The sequence below is a fragment of the Schistocerca piceifrons genome, chromosome 3, assembly GCF_021461385.2.
Source record: "Schistocerca piceifrons isolate TAMUIC-IGC-003096 chromosome 3, iqSchPice1.1, whole genome shotgun sequence".
In the NCBI taxonomy this organism is placed as follows: Eukaryota; Metazoa; Arthropoda; class Insecta; order Orthoptera; family Acrididae; genus Schistocerca; species Schistocerca piceifrons.
This window is the reverse complement of record NC_060140.1, coordinates 335,208,326-335,235,698: the sequence shown is the minus strand read 5'-3', so window position 1 is coordinate 335,235,698 and position 27,373 is coordinate 335,208,326. Positions and strand designations below refer to the sequence as shown.

The 27,373-nt window shown below is 39.5% G+C and overlaps 1 protein-coding gene across 5 annotated transcripts in view; it reads left to right on the top strand.

Moving 5' to 3' along the window:
• The window catches only part of LOC124788196 (folliculin), a 175,173-nt gene that overhangs the window by 92,332 nt on the left and 55,468 nt on the right, over positions 1 to 27,373 (top strand). For all 5 annotated transcript variants that reach the window (XM_047255370.1, XM_047255369.1, XM_047255371.1 and 2 more), the window contains 2 exons: positions 4,690 to 4,829; positions 17,723 to 17,835. In XM_047255370.1, coding sequence (XP_047111326.1) covers positions 4,690 to 4,829; positions 17,723 to 17,835 — 253 coding nt within the window. The remainder of the gene's footprint in view (positions 1 to 4,689; positions 4,830 to 17,722; positions 17,836 to 27,373) is intronic.

Here is a 27,373-nt window from a genome sequence, read left to right as displayed (position 1 = left end):
TGAATCAAAACAGGAAGACTTAGATAACGTTTTAGCATTTTCATCTCCAAAATCTGGTGTTATTTGTTGTGCAATAGTCGCAGAAGATCTGTAACATGTGACTGCAGTTCAAGTTCTCATCAGTATAAGCACCTAAGAATTTGGAACACACTGTTTCATGTATTGACTGACCCCCATGCATTTTTCTAATTATATGACAGATCTTGTTCAGTACAGAATTGCATTAATTAGTTTTGTCCAAGTTTAGTGACAGATCATTTGCAGAAAACCAGTTATTAATTATGAAGAAAATTTCATTAACATTTTCAAGTGTTTTAGTCTTGCCTTTAGTTTTGATTACAATATTTACTTTGTCAGCAAAGAGAACTGTTTATGCTTCTTGATTGTATGATGACAGATCATTCATATATAACAAGAATGAGACTGGAGTCAGTATTGATTCCTGTAGTATATCTTTATAGATAATTCTCTATTCCAAAGATGCAGTTTTAATGTGTACTCTCCCTGGGTTTCTTTATGTGAAACTCTGCATTCTTTCAATTAGACAGGATTCACACCAGTTACCAGCCAGATCTCTGATACCATAATATTCAAGCTTCTCTTGGAGAATATCATGAATTGTATAATCACATTGTTTTGACACCTCACAAAAATACCAGTTGGCAATATTTTATCATTTAAATTTTTAGTAGCATGTTTTTATGTAATTACAAGTGGCTAGAAAGTGTTCTTTAATTTAAATCTATCAGACATAAAGTTAAATATAAGTCACAACTGTCATTGAGATACTTTTTTGAAAAGTTTAGACATATTTAGAGAACACAGTAAGTCTGTAAAGACTAAAGCACAGTGTCACAGAATAATGAATTTATTGTGTTGCTGCTTTGTGCAAAATATTTCTGTTTGTTTGAGAGATATAATATTGAGAACACACATAAAAAGTAAACATTATATAGTTCATCACTAGATGTATTACAAACAAATAAGTGAACCCCTATGTCATTTAGCATCAGAAAAAATTCTATAATCATTATTCTAGTTAGATATCATAGATATCATTTTATAATTATTTGTTATCTGACTGTTACAATAATCACTGTAAATATTACAATAATATGTATATAAAAACAAAGATGAGGTGACTTACCGAACGAAAGCGCTAGCAGGTCGATAGACACACAAACAAACACAAACATACACACAAAATTCAAGCTTTTGCAACAAACTGTTGCCTCATCAGGAAAGAGGGAAGGAAAGGGAAAGACGAAAGGATGTGGGTTTTAAGGGAGAGGGTAAGGAGTCATTCCAATCCCAGGAGCGGAAAGGGGGAAAAAAGGACGGGTATACACTCGCACACACACACATATCCATCCACACATATACAGACACAAGCAGACATATTTAAAGACAAAGACAAACTCTTTGTCTTTAAATATGTCTGCTTGTGTCTGTATATGTGTGGATGGATATGTGTGTGTGTGCGAGTGTATACCCGTCCTTTTTTCCCCCTAAGGTAAGTCTTTCCGCTCCTGGGATTGGAATGACTCCTTACCCTCTCCCTTAAAACCCACATCCTTTCGTCTTTCCCTTTCCTTCCCTCTTTCCTGATGAGGCAACAGTTTGTTGCGAAAGCTTGAATTTTGTGTGTATGTTTGTGTTTGTTTGTGTGTCTATCGACCTGCCAGCGCTTTCATTCGGTAAGTCACCTCATCTTTGTTTTTATATATAATTTTTCCCACGTGGAATGTTTCCCTCAATTGTATTGATAACAATAATATGTATACTAGATTACACTATTCTCAGGCTTACTATAATACAATCAATGGTGCTATGATAGAGTTTACAGGAATTTTTGTTTTTAATAAATTATGTCTTCTTTTGCAGAAGGTAGAATTTATTAAAAACTAAATTTAATTTGCAAACTCAGAAAAATGACAACAAGAAGCACCAACCTCAGCAAGATGATTTAATGCATGGGAATTAGTAACAGTTATCTCCTTCATACTTTTTGCTTATGTGGGACTTGTTACCCAAAAAGAGTAATATTAGATGTCAGTTCTATTTCATGTAGTCTGCAGAAGACTGTGTTTGAATTTAAAAGTGTTGGTCAGTAGATGGCAGATATATTATGCACATGGAAGTGAAATACATCATGCACCTGGAAGTAAAAGCAATAGCAAAATAACTGATGATGGTAACAGCAAGAAAAGATAAATACATTAACATCTAATATAAATCTAAGGGTTAGGAGGTCTTTTTTGGTTGTATTTGTCTGGAATGTAGCCTTGCACGGAAGTGGGAAGTGACACACAGGCAATAAGCAGTACAGAAGAGAAGAGAATAGAACCTCATGCAGTGTGTTTCTAAAGAAGAATGTGGTCGATTAAAAGGGTTGACTGCATGACTAATGAAGATGAACTTAATTGCATTGGAAAGTTATGTAATGTGTGGCACAAACTGACTAAAAGAAGGAAGTAATTGAAAAAACATATCCTGAATGTCAAGAAGTTGTCCATTTGGTAAATGAGGGAAGTGTGAGGCATAAAAATTATTGAGAGAGTCCAAAGCTTGACTTCAGTAAGCAGGTTCAAGTTGATGAAGGTTGCAGTTGTTACTGAGAGATGAAGAGGCTTGCACAGGATAGACTGTGTAGAGTATGGGATCAAACCAATCTTCTGACTGAAGGCAACAACAACAACAACAGCAGTAGCAACAGCAACAGCAGCAGCAGCAGCAGCAGCTAGTAATGATGTTCAGCTGCTCACTTTAAATGTCAAAACTTAGCATGTGTTAACTGAAGTAAAGGAATTGACAAAGTGTGAAGGGAAAAGAGTGATGTAATCCATAATGTAAAGAGTCTGTAAAATTACAGAGAGCCAGAATGTCTGGCCATTACTTACATTCAGGAGGTGAAATTCCAGTAATGCCAATAGGCACATTTTAATTTGAAAACACTAATCCTAGCTATAAGACCATAAAAAGGATGGTAGCTAAAATTTTGTCACCTTCTGGCACTGTTGGGGTCAGAAATGGAACTATCAAGTTGAGTAAATGTGTGTAAAAAAGAGAACCATCAGAATAGAAATTTATGGTATTATTGCTTAAAAAATGTCTATTGAAAGTCAGGGTTTAAGAAGTAGATACCAGTAAAGGGAATTTAGAATTGATGACAAGAAGAACACATAAAAATAGAATGTTTTTAAGCATTTCTTTGCCACAAGAAAACTTAATTTAGGAACATAATATGCAAATTTTTAAATATTTAATGTTGCTGACTTGTTTGACCCAAAAATTTTGTTGTCTGTATATGCTTCTGATTTTGTGAGGTTGTTGGAATAAAAAATGTAAGTGTATGCAAAGTGTATAACTTGTTGATCTTCACAATCACTAAGTATTTAATTATTATATCTGTTAATTTTATTTTAAGATACTAACCACATCATGTTTATTTTCATTTTAAATGTTGCACTAATACATTTTAATGTGTTGCACACTGGTAAAAACTGTAGAGGAGGACAGAGATTGGAATAGATCCACCAAATAATTGAGGACATTGGTAACAATTGTTTCTCTGAGATGAAGAGGTTGGCCTAGCAGAGGAATTTGTGATGGGTCACATCAAATCTGTCAGATGACTGATGACTCAAAAAAACACTGACACAGAATCTGCCCTAAGGCTCACATTTTTTCTCTTTTTATGTATAGGTTTCATGTCTGAGATATTTGTTCTCATAACTACTGTGATTGTGACAAACCGTTGCTAAGGATGTCACCACTTGTTGCTTCCTCCACACAAATGTGTGGAATATGTGTTGCTATAGGCTTATAATTTTTTACTGTGGTGCAGGTAACTGAGGTAGCTTGAAAGTGTCGGAGGAGGCAAAATTAGCTAAGTAAAGTTATTATTTTAAAATAAAACTGTCCATACGAGGTGACTTCCCTTAATCTTAAGAACTGGAGAGGAAACAGTTTAATAAAAGTAATCCAGTGTATGTTCAGGAGAATCATTTGTTTTTTTCCAAGTATCTGGAGAAATAAAATTGCAAATAAGTGGCTGGGCTGAAAAAATGGAAAAATATTAATGAGAAGCCTGAAGTTTTCAGCATTAAGGTGTAAGTGTTAAAAACTGGAGTCATGATAAAAGGACTGTTGAGTTATTCAAAACTCGAAACATATGCCAACAAAAAGACAGAGAAAGAGTAGAATGAAAACACTGAGATTAGTTCCACAAAATTTGATGATGAACTATACAATATAAAGCTCTTGAGTTTACTAGGAAATGTACTGTGAAGATACATTGTCTGTAGTTGTTAAAGGGTAAAGAATGAGAGGAAGATCAGTGGGTGAAAGAGAAAATCAGACAGTGAATAGATGTGAAATTATTAGAAGTGGAAAAGAGAGAGGGTTGGAGAAGGAGCAGATTTGAAAATGATTTGATCGGTGAACTGAATACTCTAATTAAAAGGAGATTTAGTGTATGGATGATGTGTATATCTTGCGTAATTCAGGACAATTTTTCTCTCTGTCAAAGCTTGTTACTTCCTGTTTTTCTTTTCATTTTTTTTCCTTCTCCCCCTAATAGAAATTAAATTTGCACTGTAAGAGATGGCATGTAACTATTCTGTTCTTTATTTTTTGCACTTAACTGAAAGATTTCAGTTTAATCACAGTGCTTAACAATTGTTGTAGGTGTATGAATATGAGCAGTCTCAGTGCCCACAACGTGCCCTCAGATTGTCAGCAGACAGTTCAGTATACAAACAACACTCAGCAAATAAACCATCTCGTTCTGTAGTTGAGCTCACCAGTGATAACAACATATTTCCACAGTAAGTTTGATGCTAAATGGAACTGTGTGACTCTTTTTGTTGTATGTTATTGTGTATTTTAGACTTGAAATGTTGGTGTTGATCCAATATTTTATGTTAAATATGATTCCACAGTGTGTTTTCCCACTTACACTATATGCCAATAGTTTTCAGTCATAGTTTTTCATAAGTTCAATTCCAGTCATAAAGCAAGAAATGTTGCCTATATTTTTGTTTTTGAAGATGATTGAGTTTGGTGCTTTTTATGTCACTAAAGAGGCACATCAGATAATGGATTTAGCTGAAACAAATTTAGTAAGTTATGCTATGTGTGTAATAACTGTGTTACATTCTGCAAATTGTATGAAGTGTGTGTCTCAGCTTCATCCTCGTTTAATATAAAGCTAATTAAGATTAATAAATAACCAGAGTTGTTGGGTGTTTGTATGCTTTTTAGAGATGATCACATTGGTAAATATACTGATTGAATAGTGCACAGAGCCAGTCATATATTAACTTCTAGCTTTTACTGACCTGAGTATGTTATGTACAGGTCAGTCAGCCAGCTTTACATTTTTAATACTTAAACTATGGGCACAGTTGTAGTATGTATTGGCAAGGTGCAAGTGCCTGTTTAAAGCCTTTTGCAACTGGACAGCACCAGGCCACATTAACAGCAGCCAATCAAAAAGGTTCATTTTTGTCATGTGATGATGTCAGGACTGACAAATTGTTTCTCTTAGCCTCCCTTGTAATAGGGCTCAGAAAAAACAGATACTTCTTCAGTCCCAGCTGTGAGGTGAGCAGAAGTGTCAGTGTTTCACCTTCATATCTTCGTGAGACTCTTTATCATGTGAGTCCTTATGTTTCCAATTGTTTCCTATAGGAATGTCACAAAGGAAATTAATGTGAACCTGGCTAGCAAACCTGTCTGTATACCATTCTGATATGGGGCAGGAGCTAAGTTGTGTTACCTACTGTAGAAGAGTACCTTTTGTATTCTTTTTCTAACCCCCCCTGGATATCCACACTCTTCAGCCATTCCTGATATTGCCCTCTAACCCACTAGCCTTGTTAAGAACTAAGCAATAAAGCTTCTTCACAACTTGCAAGCCATTGCCCTCCTGCTTTCAACACAAGCATGGTTTATACAACAAAACCTCAATTTGAATGTTCAGTTTACTTTTTCCAAATTACTAATAATGCAACAACTACAAAATTTGATAAGTTAAATTGATATGAGATTTCAAATACAATGTGAACATGTAGAGCTTGAGGCACGGGCACCTTTGAATGCCCACAGGCAGGCATTGGCTGGATAGGCTACCTGCCAGAAAGCCTTACTGCATGAGTTCTACACATGTGTGAGCCACTTGACTATCTCTGCTGCCCATGAGTGGGAACTCGAGCTGGAATAGCTTATATAGAGAGAGTAAATTGAAAATATAAACTGTAACCAATTGTGTTTATTATTCTTCCCACTATATATTTCGAAGCATTGTGTTTCCATCATGAGCTTGGTATATGTCAATTAATAAACTGTGGACCATTGGTACATCCAACTTTTTGTTACCAATCTGTGGCACTGTGTTTCAGTGGTCCCAAATTACCTTTCCAGTTGTATTTAACTGAACTAAGCAAAGGGGCATATTAAGACAATCTAAATGCTGCATCTTTCTTAGTTCGGTTTGTAGAAAATGTACAGAGAGTGGACAAAAATATGGAAAACCCATAAACATAATATATCACCATACCTAATACGATGTAGGAAAACTGTTGATATTCAAAGCAGCTTCCAGTCATCTGTAAATGGACAAATACAGGTCCTGTATGGTTTTCAAGAGAATCTTATACCATTCTTCCTGCAAAGTAGCGGCAAGTTCAGATAACGATGATGGAGTTGGATGGCAATCATGCACCCTTCTGTCCAAAGTAGACCACGAAGTCTGAATAACATCGAGATCTGGTGACTGTGATGTCCCAGGGAAATGAAACAGTTCATCCTCATCCTCACAAAACCAGTTCTGGACAATACAAGCTGTGTGAATGGGGGCTTTGTCATCTTGGAACACAGCATCACTGTTGGGTAACAAACATTGTATCATGGGATGGACCCAATCAGCCAAAATGTTCACATAATCCTTGGCAGTAATGCGACCATGCAGAATAACCAAGGGGCCCATGGAATACCAGGACACGGCTGCCCATATCATCGGCGAATCTGTTCCATGTTTTACTCTTAGGACATAAACTTGGCCAAAAGTTGGAAACATTGTGAAACAAGACTCATCTGACCAAAAGACTTTCTTCCATAGCTCCATAGTCCAGATTTTATGGCTTTGGCACCACGTTTTCCTGTTATAGGTATATGCAGCACTGATGAGTGGTTTTGGAATTCCAGCTAGTGCTGCAGTTCCCTTCTTATGGAACTACCTTCCTGTTGTTCTGGTGCTGACAGTGTTTGTGAGTGTAGCATTCAGTTCTGCAGTGACTTTTGCAGCTGTAGTCCTCATATTTTTCATCACAATCCCTTCGATGACTATCCATCATGATCACTCATCACAAAGTTCCATCCACATTTTGACTTAGCAGGTGATGTTTTTCTGCTTTCTCTGTATGTACTATAAACCTTCATTACAGTGCCTCTTGAAACTGAGCACTTCAACTACATTGATTACTGAAGCACCCATCAAACAAACATTAACAATTGCTCATGTTCTAATCCACTTAGCTCCAATATAATGCACTCACAACTACACAGAATACTGTTCTGACATCCACTGAAAGTTACAGTGTAGTAAGGACATTGCACATGTGCTGTTTGTGGTCAAATACTTCAGCATAACTGCAGGCTTGGCAAGCACCTGCATTTATGTTCAAGCACACATTTCTCATGGTTTTCCATGTTTTTGTCCAACCACTGTATGTGGTGTAAATAGAGTTGGAAATGCGGCTTGTGGCACAAAGTGACAGCGCCACAGTTAGGCCACAAAGAGTTGTACATACAAACTGCCCATAACTTATGAACTGACATAAATCAACCTGATGATGGAGGTATAATTCTTAAAAATGCACAGTGAAAAGAACAATAAATGTAACTGATTAAAATAATTTGTCTTTTCAGTTGATATGCATGTCTCGGCCAAGATTAACCGAAAATGTTCATGTCTATAGAATACTCCAGACTTACATATATATGATTTATCTCTGTTCTCATGTGATTAGTTTCGCTGGCTACTGATGTGGAAGTTCCAGATTTGATTCCTGGTGACTATTTCAGAATTTTCTGGTCTAAAATGGCCTTGCATGGGGTCCAGCCAGTCTCATGAGGCCAGATGAGAAGTGGTTGAATAGCCATGTAATTTTCTAAAGTGACATCAAATCAAAATCATCTCTTCAATAGATATAGATACAGGACAATAAAAAAAGTTATGCTGGAAATCATTTCATAGTTCTCTTCAGCCTCAGAAATAGAAAGAAGTCACAAATGGCTCAGGCAACATATTTGCGAAACGTCACTGCCAAGTGCTGAGGCGTGAGTGAGAGCATTATCATGATACAGTTTCCACAAGTGGTTTTGACACAATTTTGGTGGTTTTCTGTGGATTGCTTCATGCGAACAGCATATAACTTCCAAATGATATTCCTTTTGACTGCATGATGATTAGGCAGGAACTCATGATGCTCTGTCCCATTGTAATGTGGAAAATAGTGAGGAGAACTTTAAATTTGATCAGACTTGCTGGACTCTTTTCAGTCTTGGTTCTTCAGGTAGTTTCTTTTGGGATGATTGGACATTGGTTTCAACATCATACCCATGTTTCATCACCTGGTACAAATTTATTTAGAAGTTTTGGATCACTGTTGACTTCATTCAGCAATTCCTGAGCGATGCCTACGCGCCATCATTTTCAGGTGAAATTCAACAATTGCAGAACTTTGCTGCTACATGTTTCATGCCAAAAACATCCAAAAAATTGCTTGGCACACGCCAAAGGATATGCCAACATCATCAGCAACCTCTCTGATGGTGACCTGGCAATTTCCCATAACCATTTTCTTTACTTCTTTGACATTGTCATCAGTAATGAAGTGCTATGGTATCCATGGCGGTCATAGTATTCAACACATTCTTGACACTCTTTAAACATTTATACCACTTATAAAATTCTTCTTTTACTGATAGTAGCCAAAAGCCACAGTCAACATTTCGAATACAGTGCTGTGATTTGTTCCATTTTCAGGTGAAATTTTATGCAAATAGTTTGATCCATCTTTTTCGAAAGTAAAAGTTAGCTGAGTACTCGATGACATGTATAACCTTCTCAACTGTCAACAATAAACTAAATATTCAAAACAGCTGAAAATGCAAATATACAGGGTGATCACAAAGACTTGCCCTGATTATAACAATATTAGAGAATAACCATTTGACATAATAATTTACATTTGATGCCATTTCGTAGGTTACTGTTACTAGTTTTTTTGTTTTGTTTTTTTTTTTTTTTTGTTTTTTAAGACCACTTACATTAGTAAACCTCAATGTGTGCTCCGTTGGTAGTTTGGAGAATGTTGAGGCGGTATTCCAGTTCCCGCCAGGTGTTTCATAACATGTGTTCTTTCACAGTACCCACAGCAGCTAGTATCCTAACATCCAGTTTGTTGACATCAGCAATTGGTGTGATAAAGACTCTGTCCCTGATATAGCCCCAGAGAAAAAGACAAGGGGCATAATGTCCAGACAGTGGGGTGCCCAGGGTGTTGGACCATTCCTTCCAATCCACCGATCTGGACATGTTTCATCCATGAAATCATGCACTATCAAAGCCCAGTGGCAGGGGGGGGGGGGGGGGGCTAAAACCGTGTGTTTAACATAGGTCAGGTCACAAGACCATCCCAAAAATGATATGTGGCTTACAGGTTCTACAGATATCCAGGCCACTCTGATTACATGGTTTTGTAACTATAGTAATCAGTTTCTCATTAACTCTGATAGTTCTGAGGGAGTGGCTGTTATCAATTGTGAAAACAGCATGGTCACTTGCTTGAAAAAGTCCTTCCACTGTCTTGGTATAGCACCATTTCTCTGGAACTGATTCTACTGTGAAGATAACCACAGTGTTGTTATTGTGTAGCTCATGATACTCTTCCAGACTATACATTCACGTCCACTAGGATTGTTATGTTCCAGTCCATAATGGTAAGGCAATATGTTCCATTTATCTCCACTGCAGTTCGAGTGGCCGTGCGGTTCTAGGTGCTACAGTCTGGAACCGCGAGACTGCTATGGTCGCAGGTGCAAATCCTGCCTCAGGCATGGATGTGTGTGATGTCCTTAGGTTAGTTAGGTTTAAATAGTTCTAAGTTCTAGGGGACTGATGACCTCATAAGTTGAGTCCCATAGTGCTCAGAGCCATTTGAACCATGTACTGCTGTTTATCCCAGTCATGATGGGCTGTACACTGCAGCACTCAGACAAGAGCATTGGCAAAAGTCACTAAATGGATCCTGAGGGTTTCTGAGCATACAGTCAACCACCATAAATTTGTCTGAAATGGCTCTGGAATTAATGTGGATGTCTGTAGCACTAACTTTTTGATCAGCCAAAAGACAACTAACTGTTCTCCTATGATCATAATTTCATAGGATGCCTTGTTGACTTCTTCCAACAGCTTAAGTCATAGTGAAAAATATAATTCAAGAACTGATTGACCTATCTAATGGCCTATTGTAGAATACTGGCTATTACAAGGGCTATCCAGAAAGTAGATTACATTTTTGCCTGCAGCAACAGTGGGTGGGGCCATGTTGTTGTCTGAGCATTTGTCCATTCATTTGGCATCCAACCATGCCAACATGATGAGGTTTGTGTTGTTTCCTGTTATTTTGCAGTAAAAGTTTTAGATGTATGCCGCAATTGAAAATTCCATAGGCTGTGAAGTGCAGTCGGTAATAAGGTTTTTGTTGGCAGAAAATGATAATTCAGTTGAAATTTATAGCCAACTGTGTAAAGTGTGTGGAAATAGCATAATCACTGAAGGTGGACTGTGCCAATGGTGGATTAGGTTTGAAAGTGCCTGAATTAATGTTCAGAATGAAGAGCGAAGTGGATGACAAAACATTGTGACTGATGAACTAGTTGCAAAACTCAATGAGGAAATTCAATAAAACTGCTGATTCACAGTGATGGAGCTAGCTCTCTTATAGTTTTCCACAAATTTCACAAAGTTTGTTGCATCAAATCATAACACAGAACATAGGATATCACATATTTAGGACAAGAAGGGTACCAAAATCGTGACAGCAAACCGAAGAACCAGCATATAGCTGCATCATTGATATTTTTGGATTCTTACAAAGAAAGATGGTGACTCATTATTTGATCGTATCGTAACTGGAGATGACACTTGTGTCAAACATGTGAACTGCGAGACCAAATCGCAGTTAGGGACAAGAAAAGAGCGCTTCTTGTCAATTTTCTTGAGCGTGACATGACAATAAACTCTACAAGGTATTGTCAAACTTGAGAACAGCATTTCAGAATAAGCTTAGAGGGAAGTCAAGCTCAAAAAGTTTTGTTCTTGCATGACAGCACTCAACCACACACGGCAAACCGCACTCAAGAATTACTCGATGCTTCCAAGTGGGTCCGTGTACAGTAGTGATCTTGCACCAGTAACTACCATCTGTTTCCAGTGATGAAGACTGGCTTACAGCACTGCGCTTTGTTGATGATGTGGAACTGTGGGAGAGTGTGACCAACTGGTTGCAGTATGCCACTGTGATAAGTGCCTAATTTTGAGTGTAGACTATGTTGAAAAGTAATATTTAAGTGTCACTTTCAAATGAATAAAACATCATTTTTTCTCTACACTTTTTTAATACCAAAATGTAATATACTTTCTGGATAGCCCTCATGTTTTTGAGCAGAGCTGGTTATCTGCCTCTAAGTTTAGCTCTTCGAAAGAATTCTCCACAGAGAACACCATACAAGACCTCACAAATGAAATGCTTGAAGAACTTAACAGGAAAAACCTTATGCTATTCGTATAGTTGGCAACCTTTATTGTGTGGATCACATTATTTTGCTTGCAAAACTAAAATATAATGGCATTTGGATAGGCCTTTTGCATAGATGTGGTCTTACCATAGCCTAGAGTCACATTGACAGATATTGTGATAGGAATTAAACTAAGCCCAGAATGGGGGAACATAACATGTGGGGACCCACAGAGATCAGTACTGGATCCAGTCTTGTTCTTAACCTGCATAAAGAACCTTCCAGTGGCTCTATAGGGGGTTAAAAACTATAAATTTGTTGATGACACCAGCATATTAATTAAGGATTTAAACTCAACCTTACCAAGCTGAGCTCAGATGGTAACTGAAAAGAACTTCATCTGGATCATACCAAACAGTTTAGTTTGTAATCTCACAAAAAGTCAAATTATATAATTTTTTTACTTAAACAACAACTGCCAGCATTAATTAGAAAGAGAATTAATTGTCATGCACTAAATGAAACTCTGTGTGCAAAATTCCTGGGAGTCCAGTTGGATAACAAGTTAAAATAAAAGCAGCACATTTGGGGAGAAAAGAAATTTGTGACACAACCTAACTATAAGAAGCGACCAGTTGATAGAACAAATCCTGAAACATCAAGGAATCACTACTAATTTAGTACTGGAGGGAAGAGAGAGAGAGAGAAAGAGAGAGAGAGAGAGAGAGAGAGAGAGAGAGAGAGAGTGTGTGTGTGTGTGTGTGTGTGTGTGTGTGTGTGTGTGTGTGTGTGTGTGCACGTGCACATACACTGGGGGGGGGGGGGGGGGGGTTAAATTGAAGAGGGAGACCAAGAGAGTATACAATAAGCAGATTCAAAAGGATGTAGATTGTGGTGGTTATTCGGATTGTTTTAACCTAAAGACAAGTGTGCAAGCTTATTTCACACATTTTCCCTCCCTGTTTTATGAGCTTCTGGGGTAGTGCACTTATTAAGGATCTTGGAATTCTTACCCTCACTTTCCAGTACATTTACTCCTCAATGGTTTTGTTATGGATGATAAAAAACAGTTTTAGCTGAACTGTAATGTGCTTAATCACAATACGGGGCACAGAAATAATTTCCATTAAGCCTTCGCATCTTCAGTTAGTGTCTGGAGTGGAGCTAAGTATCTGGTGCAAACATTTCTTACTTGCACTGCTGATCATGCTACGTGATGTGAAGCCACAGGCAGTATTTATTCATTGAGTTAAATACCTTATGACACACTCAGCATTGTTGTACCTTGTCTTTGCAGTTCTTGGAACTGAAACTTCTTTTCTTAGCAATCTTTGAGTTGTATTTTCGCTGCTACTTCCAAAATGAATGGCAAGTTATAAATTATAGATCCTTGTTTTTTTTTTTATTTTATTTTTTTAAAAAAGTTCGTTTTACGTAAGTGATATGGTTTCCCAGTGGGTATCCGACCCTGTATGCCTGCTCCAAACTAGAGCTGCTGTCACTGTTGGAAACACATACATGAGAGAGCATATTTTGAAGTGCTTGCTTTTGCACATCCTTTCTAACTGCCTGTTCCAATCATGGCTGATAAATTGCATGTGACAGTTAATGGTAAACGATACTCAAATGGAATCTACATTTACTTGTTCTTCCATTGAACCATTGTGCATTGTTGTTCAGTGATTACTATTTTCTTTCCCGTGAAAATTTGTTTGCCTCACTTTAATGATTCTAGGTACATTTAAATAGTAAATCTTGTGGAACTGCTGCTGATTTCAACAGATAAAGGTTAAAAAATGCCATCAGTCTGTCGAGGCTGTCTTATTTGCATATAATATTTCATTTGTCACTCATGGCCAATTTTGAACACATCAAGTGTCATGTACTTACAATCATACATTGCTAAGAGCACATAATACATGCAATTGTAAATTTAAAAAGCCTCTGCAATTATAATGACCTGGTGGTCAAAACTGGCCAATAATGATTATTAAATCATTTTATTCAAATAAGATAGACACAGCAGGACCAAGACATCTTTTAACCAATATGTGAGAGCTTTGAATGAAAGTAAAAACAAAATTTCAACAGAATTAATGTTTTTGTCTGCCAAAGTAAAACATTCCAGCTGAGGTTAACTTGTGGCAGACTTTGTCAAACCCATAATTAGAAACTGACAATACTCCATGGGAGTCAAATGTGTGATGCATGTATCATGATAGTTGAAAATTTTTGCCAGACTGGAATTGGGACCTGGATGTCCTTGTTGTTGTGAGTAATTTCCTTAACCAGTTGGTAACACATATTGGTCTTTCATGCTTCACATATGTCAGATAATTATGTATCAAAGGAAAATTCTGTCAATAACACTAATGAATATGAGACAGAACAGGTGGCCAGTAATTAGCTTCAGGAGGCAAAATGTTCAGTATGCCTGATGGACGTACGTAAAAGGAAAAATGATGACATTATTCTAGCTTTTGCAACTATTATTTCCTTCCTCAGGGAGGAGGGAGGGATAAGTTGCAGAAGGTTAAAAAGGAAAGGCAGTTCACTCAGACCCCACGATAAGAGGGATCCACTTCTCACTCTATCCTTATCACCCATAGAATGTAGCTGCCACAGTGCTTATCAGTATACCTTATACTCTCTCTTATGCTTCCCCCTTCATCTTTTTCTACTCTCATCCTCACTCAACAGTAGTGAGGACGAGAATACACAAAGTGAATGGAGACTGATCAGTCTGGCCTGGCAACAGAAGACAGCAAAACAAAAGCTGAAATTTTAAATTTAGCATTTGAGAAATCTTTCACGCAGGAGGATCATACAAACATACCGCTGTTTGAGTCTCGTACAGATTCCCGTATGAAGGACATAGTGAGACATCCCTAGGGTTGTGAAGCAGCTGAATGGGTTGAAAATAAATAAATCACCAGGTCCTGATGGGATTCCAATTCGAGTTTACAGAGAGTACTCTACTACATTGGCTCCTTACTTAGCTTGCATTTATTGTGAATCTCTTGTCCAATGTAAAGTCTCGAGCGACTGGAAAAAAGCGCAGGTGATGCCTGTATATAAGAAGGGTAGAATGACGGATCCTCAAAATTACAGACCAATATCCTTAACTTTGGTTTGTTGCAGGATTCTCAAACATATTCTCAGTTCGAATATAATGAATTTCCTTGAGACAGAGAAGTTGCTACCCATACATCAGCATGGCTTTAGAAAGCATCGCTCCTGCGAAACGCAGCTCGCCATTTTTTCACATGATATCTTGTGAACCATGGATGAAGGGTATCAGACGGATGCCATATTCCTTGACTTCCGGAAAGCGTTTGACTCAGCGCCCCACTGCAGACTCCTAACTAAAGTACGAGCATATGGGATTGGTTCCCAAGTATGTGAGTAGCTTGAAGACTTCTTAAGTAATAGAACCCAGTACGTTGTCCTCGATGGTGAGTGTTCATCGGAGGTGAGGGCATCATCTGGAGTGCCCCAGGGAAGTGTGGTAGGTCCACTGTTGTTTTCTGTCTACATAAATGATCTTTTGGATAGGGTGGATAGCAATGTGCGGCTGTTTGCTGATGATGCTGTGGTGTACAGGGAGGTGTTGTCGTTGAGTGACTGTAGGAGGATACAAAATGACTTGGACAGGCTTGGAGATGAATAGGGAAAAGAATCCCGTAATGTTTGAATACTCCATTAGTAGTGTAGCGCTTGACACAGTCACGTCGATTAAATATTTGGACGTAACATTGCAGAGCAACATGAAGTGGGCAAGCATGTAATGGCAGTTGTGGGGAAGACGGATAGTTGTCTTCGGTTCATCAGTAGAATTTTGGGAAGATGTGGTTCAACTGTAAAGGATACCCCTTATAAAACACTAATACGACCTATTCTTGAATACTGCTTGAGCGTTTGGGATCCCTATCAGGTCAGATTGAGGGAGGACATAGAAGCAATTCAGAGATTTGTTACTGGTAGGTTTGATCATCACACAAGTGTTAGGAAATGCTTCAGGAACTCAGGTGGGAGTCTCTAGAGGAAAGGAGGCATTCTTTTCGTGAATCGCTACTGAGGAAATTTAGAGAACCATCATTTGAGACTGACTGCAGTACAATTTTACTGCCACCAACTTACATTTTGCAGAAAGACCACAAAGATAAGATAAGAGAGATTAGGGCTTGTACAGAAGCATATAGCCAGTTATTTTTCCCTCGTTCTGTTTGGGAGTGGAACAGGGAGAGAAGATGCTAGTTGTGGTATGAGGTACCCTCCGCTACGCACCGTATGGTGGATTGCGGAGTATGCATGTAGATGTAGATGTAGATATAGATATAGATATAGATATAGGCATCACAGAGAGTCAAAGGTCAGTAGTGTCACACTGATAGGCACCATGCCATTTGCAGTCCGGGGTTGACACGACCAGAGTGAGAAGTGAAGATTGAAGATGCATTAGGGAGAAGAGATATGACTAGTGCAATTAAGAACTAGGACACCAGGGGGGGGGGGGGGGTAAAAGACTGGAGCTAAGTGAAAACGGAGGGAGAGGGCATAGGTTGATGGAGAAGAAGTTCAGGAGGTGTTAGAATGCGAGGACGTGTCAGAGGGAAAATTCTGGATCTAGTGTGGGTGGGAGGATGCAAACAGCCCGTGTGGCATAACAGGCACTGAGGTCCCTCAAGTCATGCTGTAGAGAGTGTTTGACAACTGGATGTCCCTGAGATAAACAGTTCTTCTATGACCACCAGTTTGTTTTGGGGCACCCATTACCCATTGGCCAAACATGTTCTACACCATACAGGCTGTTTAGATCCTAACTGCCACTTGCTCCCAAGCACTCTGTAGATGGGGAAATTGACCTCCAAACCGTCCTTTTATCTCAACAACTTCCTTGATTAATCTCCATTAACTCATCTCCTGCCCCCCCACCACCACCACCACCACAACCTTTTTTTTACACCATAAATGAATGGCAAACAAGTTAACAACCAGACTGTTCAGTGTTCACTTGATTTTGTCATTCATGCATCAGCAACTGACACTGAGAAACACTGCATTTTATCTGACAGCACACAACATAATTACCAGTACTGAACAGATGGGGTGATGGTATGCTCTGCAGTGTTAATAGGTGTGATTTGCAGACATGGATATCTATACTCAGTTTGTTTTATGAGGCGCACTTATCACATTTCTGTGCTGTTTGGTATCGATTGAAGCAACTTATGCAAGTGGCACATAGTGTATTACCAGGATATTTAAATACTATAGTCTTCTGTTTATTTGTAAAGCTATTTTTTTGTTATTTTTGGGAAAAATATGAAGAAAGACAGCCACTCAGTATGTAAAACTGTTTATAGGCACGTAAAGTGCAGGCAAATTGAACATTGCGTCTCAGCTTTTAAACTTGCATCTTTTTCACTCAAGTTCCATGAGATTCTCTCTCTCTCTCTCTCTCTCAATCTCTCTCTCTCTCTCTCTCTCTCTCTCTCTCTCTCTCTCTCTCTCTCACACACACACACACACACAGAGAGAGAGAGAGAGAGAGAGAGAGAGAGAGAGAGAGAGAGAGAGAGAGAGAGAGGGGGGGGGGGGTTGTTATATTTATTTACATTCTCTTAGTGTTGTGGACAGATGATTTTTCACTTCTGAATAGGTATGGTCAAAGTTATGGAACAGCTGAATATGCATATGCTACTTTTTCTATTACCAGGAAAATATTTTAATCAGATTGGCAATTATTTAAAAAAATAAATTGATGGTGCAGGAAAACAATTGATTTTTTCCTCATATTGTGAATCATTAAGTGTTCACTGATGATAATACAAGATTTTTTTACTTAACTTACTAATTTACTTGTCTACACCATTGATGTGATTAAGAAGCTGCATCATATTTTTATTTTTAGACTTCATTGGTGGTTTACGTGGCTTCTTAAGTCCGGAACTAGTTATATGGTGGAACGTGCTATTGATGTTCTTCCAGTAAAGGATCCAACACCTGCCTGGGAACAGCAGCATGGTAAGTAAATAATAACTGGTACTCTTTATTATGTTGATAACTGGTACTCTGTAATTAAAGCTATTTGTTTTAAGATAAATTTGTTGAGCTACTTTGTAAGGGAGGAAACACATGATATTTGACTGAATGTGCCCTCCATCATATAGAAATTGCATGTATCAGAGGTCAAACATAAAAGCCATCAAGAGAGGGCTCATAAAACAAGTTGTTACTTTTAGTGCCAAACATTTACGTATATGAACTGTCATATTTCAACAGTGAATTAATGCATTTAATGTTAAACATTGTTTTCCCATCAGTAACAAACACTGATTAAGTCATAATTTATGAAACAAAAAGCTACTTCTGAAGTTGGATAACTACAGGTTCCATAAATCATTTGAGTGATTTTTTTATGAAAATGATATGGAATAAGCCAGTTAACAGAATATGTGTACCTGGTAAGTTACAGTGGGTGGCTACATGCTGGCCATTTACATGTTCCTAAAAGTCAGTGACCCTCATTCAAATTAATGAACATATTATTTTTTAATCCTACTCTGCTGCTGTACTTAAAACTAGTTTCTTTTTTCTACATTCTACCAGTTTTTAAACAAAAACTCGTCTATGGCATAGAAAAATCTCTCCAGACAAAATGAATTTAGGTTATATTGAAAACTTGCTTTGCTGCCTGTCAGTCATTTTATGTTATTGGCAAAATGATCAAAAAATTTTGCTAATTTATATTGAACTCCTTTCTCAACCAAAGACAGCTTTAATAATGAGTAATAAAGGTCATTTGCTCTGCTAGTATTGTAGTATAGTAGATATGGACATTGCTACTCTTGTCAAATTGTGGTGCACTGTTTATGGCTAATTCGTTTAGGAAATGTAAAAATAGTATGAGAAGGAAAGTTCCTACTCACCATATAGCGGAAATGCTGAGTCGCAGATAGGCACAATAAAAAGACTCTCTCAATTAAAGCTTTTGGCCATTAATATAGACACACACACACACACACACACAAACGCACGCGGTGCGCGAGCAAATGCAACTCTCACACATGACTGCAGTCTCAGGTGACTGAAACCACACTGCCAGCAGCAACACCAGTGCATCATGGGAGTGGCGGCTGGGTGCTGGTAAGGAGGAGTCTGGAGTGGGGACGGGGAGCAATAGAGTAGTGGGGGTGGCGGACAGTGTAGTGCTGCAGGTTAGACAGTGGCAGGGGAGAGGTGGGGAGGGGGGAAGTAGCGGAAAAGGAGAGAAATAAAAATACTGGATGTGGCAGTGGAATGACAGCTGTGTAGTGCTGCTATGGGAACAGGGAAGGGGCTGGATGGGTGAGGACAGCGACTAACGAAGGTTGAGGCCAGGAGGGTTACGGAAACATAGGATGTATTGCAGGGAAAGTTACCACCTATGCAATTGAGACAATCTGAAGTTGGTGGGAAGGATCCATATGGCACAGGCTGTGAAGCAGTCATTCAAATGAAGAATATCATGTTGCCAGTGTGTTCAGCAACAGGGTGGTCCACTTGTTTCTTGGCAACAGTTTGTCGGTGGTCATTCATGCAGACAGACAGCTTGTTGGTTGTCATGCCTATATAGAATGCAGCACAGTAGTTGCAGATTAGCTTGTAGACCACATGACTGGTTTCACAGGTAGCCCTGCCTTTGATGAGATAGGTGATGTTAATGACCGGACTCGAATATGTGATGGTCAGAGATTGTATGGGGCAGGTCTTGTATCTAGGTCTATTACAGGGGTATGAGCCATGGGGCAAGGGAATGGGAGCAGGGGTTGTGTAAGAATGGACGAGTATATTGTGTAGGTTCAGTGGTTGGTGGAACACCACTGTGGGAGGGTTGGGAAGGATAGTGGGCAGGACATTTCTCATTTCAGGGCATGGCAAGAGGTAATCAAAATCCTGGTGGAGAATTTAATTCAGTTACTCCAGTCCTGGGTAGTACTGAGTTACGAGGGGAATGCTCCTCTGCGGCTGGATGGTGGGACTTTGGGAGGTGATGGGAGACTGGAAATATAAGGCAGGAGATTTGTTTATGTACAAGGTTGGGAGGACAATTATTGTCAGTGAAGGCTTCAGTGAGACCATTGATCTATTTCGAGAGGGACCGCTTGTCACTGCAGATGCGATGGCCACAGATGACAAGGCTGTATGGAAGGGACTTCTTGGTATGGAATGGGTGGCAGATGTCTAAGCGGAGGTATTGCTGGTCATTAGTAGGTTTGATCTGGATGGAGGTGCTAATGTAGCCATCTTTGAGGTGGAGGTCAACACCTAGGAAGGTGGCTTGTTGGGTTGAGTAGGACCAGGTGAAGCAAATGGGGGAGAAGTTGTTGAGGTTCTGGAGGAATGTGGATAGGGTGTCCTCACCTTCGATACAGATAGCAAACATGTCATCAGTGAATCTGAACCAGGTGAGGGGTTTAGGATTCTGGGTTTTTAGGAAGGATTCCTCTAGATGGCCCATGAATAAGTTGGCATCGGATGGTGCCATGCGGGTGCACATAGCCATACCCCAGATTTGTTTGTAGGTAGTGCCTTCAAAGGAGAAGTAATTGTGGGTGAGGATATAGTTGGTCGTGGCAACTAGGCAGGAGGTTATTGATTCGGAATCCATTGGTAGTTGGGAAAGGTCCGAACCACCAAGGACTGGAGCAGCTGAATTACATTCTCCGTCAGGGTTTCAATTACCTCTCGTCGTGCCCTGAAATGAGAAATGTCCTGCCCACTATCCTTCCCACCCCTCCCACAGTGATATTCCACCGTCCACCAAACCTTCACAAAATACTCGTCCATTCTTACACAGCCCCTGCTCCCAATCCCTTATCCCATGGCTCATACCCCTGTAGTAGACTTAGGTGTAAGACCTGCCCAATACATTCTCTGACCACCACCTACTCCAGTCCAGTCACTAACATCACCTATCTCATCAAAGGCAGGGCTACATGTGCAACCAGTCATGTGGTCTACAAGCTAAGCTGCAACTACTGTGCTGCATTCTATGTAGGCATGACAACCAACAAGCTGTCTGTCTGCATGAATGACCACTGACAAACTGTGGCCAAAAAACAAGTGGACTATCCTATTGCTGAACACACTGCCAAACACGATATTCTTTATTTCAATGACTGCTTCACAGCCTGTGCCATATGGATCCTTCCTACCAACACCAGCTTTTCTCAATTGCGCTGGTGGGAACTTTCCCTGCAATACATCCTACGTTCCCGTAACCCTCCTGGCCTCAACCTTCATTAGTCATTGTCCTTACCCATCCAGCCTCTTCCCTGTTCCCATTCCAGCACTACACTGCTGTCATTCCACCAACACACCCAGTATTTTTATTTCACTCCTTTTCAACTATCCCCCCCCCCTTCCCACCCCTCCCCTGCCCTCCAACTAACCTGCAGCACTTCACTGTCCACCACCCCCACCGTACTATCCCTCCCCCTCCCCACTCCAGCCTCCTCCTCACCAGCACCCAGCCGCCACTCTCATGATGCACTGGTGCTGCTGCTAGCAGTGTGGTTTCAGTCACCTGAGACTGCAGTCATGTGTGTGAGTTGCATTGCCCATGTGTGTGTGTGTGTGTGTGTGTGTGTGTGTGTGTGTGCGCGCATTGTTGACAAAGTCCTTAATAACTAAAAGCTTTAATTGAGAGAGTCTTTTTATTGTTCCTATCTGCGACTCAGCATCTCTGCTTTATGGTGAGTAGCAACTTCCCTTCTTATAATATTGTTACATTCCGTTCTGGATTTTCCCCTGTTTCATTTTTGTTTAGGAAATGTATGCATGTATTGTGAAGGTGCCATTAAAATGCCTTCTCTTTGAAGAGGTGCCTACAAGATGACTGCAGGCAAAAACCACTGATTAGCCTTGCTGCTTGCTTTTGGGCAATTTGTTTCCAAGACTAGCAATTATACAAGGAGCTAAAGTAGTGGAACTTAATTCTTTGAGCAATTCAGTAATATATTTCTTCCAGTCAAGTTTTTATCAATGTGTACATCCAAAAATTTGCACATACTTCTCTGTTTATCAACTCCTTTTCATGTGCTACACCATTTACTAGTATGACTTATTTTTTGTCCAGAACTTAATGTAATATGCTTTCTCAAAATTGGGGGAGAAGTCATTTTCTTGTTGCTTCTCTCTAATTTATTATAATACTAGTGTGCAGAAAGTACCAATTTTGTTTGATGAATGTTAAGTGGGACTCCAGTCCTTCCATATTTCCTCCATTCATTCATTGCGTTCTGTAGATCCCATCAAGAAGGAGAGCCATCAGAATTATAGAACAAGTCAAAGTGCACATTAACATAGATTATGACAAAAGACTTGAAATGACTGGATGCGACATTCATAATTTCCACCAGAAGTATGATCTATTTCTCATTTCTTGCCATGAAAGAAGAAAGTAGAATAAAACTTGCGCCCTCTTAAAATGCTCCATGACACATTCACCAAGAATGTGTCTTTCCCATTCTGTAATATTCAAGCTAGATGTAAAAGAGATTGAGAGAGAGAGAGAGAGAGAGAGAGAGAGAGAGAGAGAGAGAGAGAGAGAGAGAGAGAGATTACAGTCTGTATCTAAAAGCGATGCCTGATTTGAAAGAGAGAGGGCCCTGTACTGTGTCCTTCCCAGGTGTGCTCTTGTAATTTAAACTTCTTAAAAAAAAATGTTATTTTAATGCTTTTCTAAGACGTTCAAAAGTGTGAATACAATGCACCAAATAGGCATAGTTTTACTTCGCTTGAACCGCAGCAGGAGTTGTGTTGTACCACATCTCAAAATTTGCGGTTCTGATTTTTTTCATCAGGAATACCGATGTGTACCATCATAAATCAAGCACTATCTAGAAGTAGCCACTTGTAACGATAATCATAAACTTCCAGGAATCTTAAAAATGTTAGCTCTTGAGCTTAAGTCATTTCTGACAAAGGAAACTGAGGAATGTGGACCAAGCACATGAGAACTGTACTCAAGCAAAACATTTATAATGACAGGGCAAATGAACCACAGCTTCCATCTAAAGTGAACATTTCATACGCTAATAAGAGATTGAGACAAATCAGTAGTGTCTCCCAGCTATATGGCAAAAATAATATTTTTTACATATCTTAATGAGGGCATTTGGGACTGGTAAAAGATAATTTAGTTGTCTCGGTGTACCAAAATACATTTCTTTCAAATGGTGTGGACAACTGAAGAGGGGTAGCATGGACACTGTCACTAAATGGAACTCTTTATCAGTCCATTAAATCAAGCACAGATAGCACCATGTACAAACATGTCAAAATGTTGACCACAAAGAGATATCAGTATCTTCTTTACACAGCAGATATGGAAATGAGGCTACATGATAATTTGCCCCATACAGACTCTTTCTGCGCTATTTCTCATTATGAAGGCTGCTTCTGTAATTAACTGGAACATGCAGAAATTTGACAGATTCATAAAAAGCATATAAAAATGGCATGGGGAAGCATAGACTTATGCACAAAATTGTCATAGACATATGCACAAAATTGTAGACTAATATTCAAAAGCCAGTGTGCTGCAGGATCCTTGAGCATAGTCTAAATTTAATTATAATTGGTTTCCTATAGGGATAAAGACTTCTGTGCATAAGTCAGCATGGAGTTAGAAAACACTGTTTATTTGATTGTGCAAAAGACAATTTACTCTTTTCACACACTACAGGGCACTAGGCAGATTATATATTCCTAGATTTGTGGTGACTGTTGACACTGTATGACATAATGGACTGGTAACAAAGGTTCAAGTATACTGACTATATTTTAAAATATGTGACAGGCTTGAAGATTTCATAAGTCCTAAAATTCAGCACATTTTGCTTGACACTGATTGATCATTAGAGAAAGTAACATGAGGAGTGCCCCAGGGAATGAGATAGAAATGTTTCTGTTCTTCATGAACTGCCAGACAACCTGGGCAGAAAATTCAGACTGTTGACTGATGACTCTGATTTGTACAGAAAAGTGTCATTGTTTAGTGACTATGGGGATTCAGGATGACAACATACATTCTTTTTGGAGGAATGGATGCCAGCTTGCTTTAAATATGGATAAATGTTAGTTAATGCAAAGAGGTATGGGAAACATTGCTGTAATTTTTGATTACAGTATTAATTGTATGCTGCATGACTTAAATATCTAGGTGTATTGCTTCAAAACAATAAGAAATAGAATGAGTGCATTAGGTCAGGTGTCGAGAATGCAAACAACAGATTACAGCTGATTGGGATAATTCTGGTAAATTGTGCACCTATAAACAAGTCTGCTGACAGAACATTGTGCAAGCCTTTTTTGAGTATTGCTCAAGTGTTTGTAATCACCACCAGGTTGGATTAAAGGAACACCTGGAAGAAATTCAGAGACGTGCTGCTAGATCTGCTAGTGAACAGTTTAATAAGAGTTTTGTGGAAATGTTCCGTGATTTTCGGTTGGTATCCTTGACAATCCTGTGAAAAACTATTGAGGAGGTTTAAAGAACCAACATTTATGACAAAATGCAGAATGATTCAGCTGCCGCCAACATTTATCTGTTGTAAGAGTAGTAAAGAAAATTATAGGAATAAAATTATAGGAGATTAGCATTGAATGGATGCATACAATCAGTCTTTCTCCTTGCTTTTGCAATTGGAACAGAAAGGGGAACAAGTAGCAATGATACAAAGCACTCTCTGCTATACTCTGTACGTTGGTTTGCTGAATATGTATATAGATGCAGGTGTCTCATTTTTACTATTTTTCTCAAAATACACTCCTGGAAATGGAAAAAAGAACACATTGACACCGGTGTGTCAGACCCACCATACTTGCTCCGGACACTGCGAGAGGGCTGTACAAGCAATGATCACACGCATGGCACAGCGGACACACCAGGAACCGCGGTGTTGGCCGTCGAATGGCGCTAGCTGCGCAGCATTTGTGCACTGCCGCCGTCAGTGTCAGCCAGTTTGCCGTGGCATACGGAGCTCCATCGCAGTCTTTAACACTGGTAGCATGCCGCGACAGCGTGGACGTGAACCGTATGTGCAGTTGACGGACTTTGAGCGAGGGCGTATAGTGGGCATGCGGGAGGCCGGGTGGACGTACCGCCGAATTGCTCAACACGTGGGGCGTGAGGTCTCCACAGTACATCGATGTTGTCGCCAGTGGTTGGCGGAAGGTGCACGTGCCCGTCGACCTGGGACCGGACCGCAGCGACGCACGGATGCACGCCAAGACCGTAGGATCCTACGCAGTGCCGTAGCCGTAGGGGACCGCACCGCCACTTCCCAGCAAATTAGGGACACTGTTGCTCCTGGGGTATCGGCGAGGACCATTCGCAACCGTCTCCATGAAGCTGGGCTACGGTCCCGCACACCGTTAGGCCGTCTTCCGCTCACGCCCCAACATCGTGCAGCCCGCCTCCAGTGGTGTCGCGACAGGCGTGAATGGAGGGACGAATGGAGACGTGTCGTCTTCAGCGATGGGAGTCGCTTCTGCCTTGGTGCCAATGATGGTCGTATGCGTGTTTGGCGCCGTGCAGGTGAGCGCCACAATCAGGACTGCATACGACCGAGGCACACAGGGCCAACACCCGGCATCATGGTGTGGGGAGCGATCTCCTACACTGGCCGTACACCACTGGTGATCGTCGAGGGGACACTGAATAGTGCACGGTACATCCAAACCGTCATCGAACCCATCGTTCTACCATTCCTAGACCGGCAAGGGAACTTGCTGTTCCAACAGGACAATGCACGTCCGCATGTATCCCGTGCCACCCAACGTGCTCTAGAAGGTGTAAGTGAACTACCCTGGCCAGCAAGATCTCCGGATCTGTCCCCCATTGAGCATGTTTGGGACTGGATGAAGCGTCGTCTCACGCGGTCTGCACGTCCAGCACGAACACTGGTCCAACTGAGGCGCCAGGTGGAAATGGCATGGCAAGCCGTTCCACAGGACTACATCCAGCATCTCTACGATCGTCTCCATGGGAGAATAGCAGCCTGCATTGCTGCAAAAGGTGGATATACACTGTACTAGTGCCGACATTGTGCATGCTCTGTTGCCTGTGTCTATGTGCCTGTGGTTCTGTCAGTGTGATCATGTGATGTATCTGACCCCAGGAATGTGTCAATAAAGTTTCCCCTTCCTGGGACAATGAATTCACGGTGTTCTTATTTCAATTTCCAGGAGTGTATTTTAAAGAGCTGCAAGTAATCAGATAGAAAGTTATAATTCATCACACTGCAGTTACCCTATGTAACCAAAAGTTTTACAAAAGGCTTTAACAAACCTTATTCATATCATTGAAAGCCATAATGCTATAAACAATGACTTGCTTCACCTTAAGCATATGAGGTATGGCTTCTAAGAGAAACACTCTGAGCTAATTATCATTGCATCTAGCTGACAGAAATCAAACAATATTTGTACACAGTGGCAAAAATTACTCTCAGTTGAAAAGACTTACAATTAGGAGATCCCTAAGATTTATTACCATGTTCACTAGCATTTTGTATTTCATAAAGGGTATACCATGTCTAACAATCCATTCCCTCAAGCCAGTAAACACTAATTAATTGAACACAAAATTAGTTTCTGGACATTTCAGTTGGAATCAACAGAAGCAGAAATGTATAGTATTACTGTCTGGGAACCAAGGTTGTAGATAGGCAGCATCTATGTTGTTTGTTGCAATAAACTGAAGTCAAAAAATATACTTATCTTGAATTTCTAGTTGCTGTCAATGTAGGCTCGACTTATTGTTCTGTAAAAAATTCAGGGTATGATCTCTGCAGAGGCCTTACTCTTGACATGGTTAAGAACAAAATATACTCATGGTAATAACGATTATTAAAAATAAGTTCTGTCAGTAATAAGATTTTGTTCAATTACCTAAAAGTGTGATTTAATAAACTACTAATCTTTTCAAATAAACGCTTATTATTATCCACTTTTCTTATATTTCTCTATGAACATATGCAAACAGTTCTTGAATACAAATGTCTTCACGCGTCATAGAATTTCAGTAAATACATTTTACCTAGTTAGAATGGATACAAGTCCCTGACTTGACTCTCCAAGCCTGATTCCCTCCATTCACATAGATCTTTCCAGCTCTCCCTAAGATTTATGAAGTTACATTTTGACAGCACAAAGAGTTTGTTGGATGACATTGCAGTAAGGCTGCGATAACTTTTGTGTGGGAAATATTATTTGGAATACAAACATATTTTGTAAAGAAGAATGTTTAGGTAATCTTAATTACAATTTCTATAATAGGTTTTTAATACTCTGTGTACTGCCAAAAGTAAGCTTAATTGCCCATAACTGACAAATCAAACAAAACCGACTTCATTGGATAATTAACATTTCCAGAGTCGTAAAGAAATTGATTTTCATAATATAATGGTAAATGCAATATTATAAGTGAAATATCAAACAGTTATTGACAAACATCTTAATAGTCATGAAAATTCCCATAATGAAAATAAGTTTTACAATTACACATGAACAT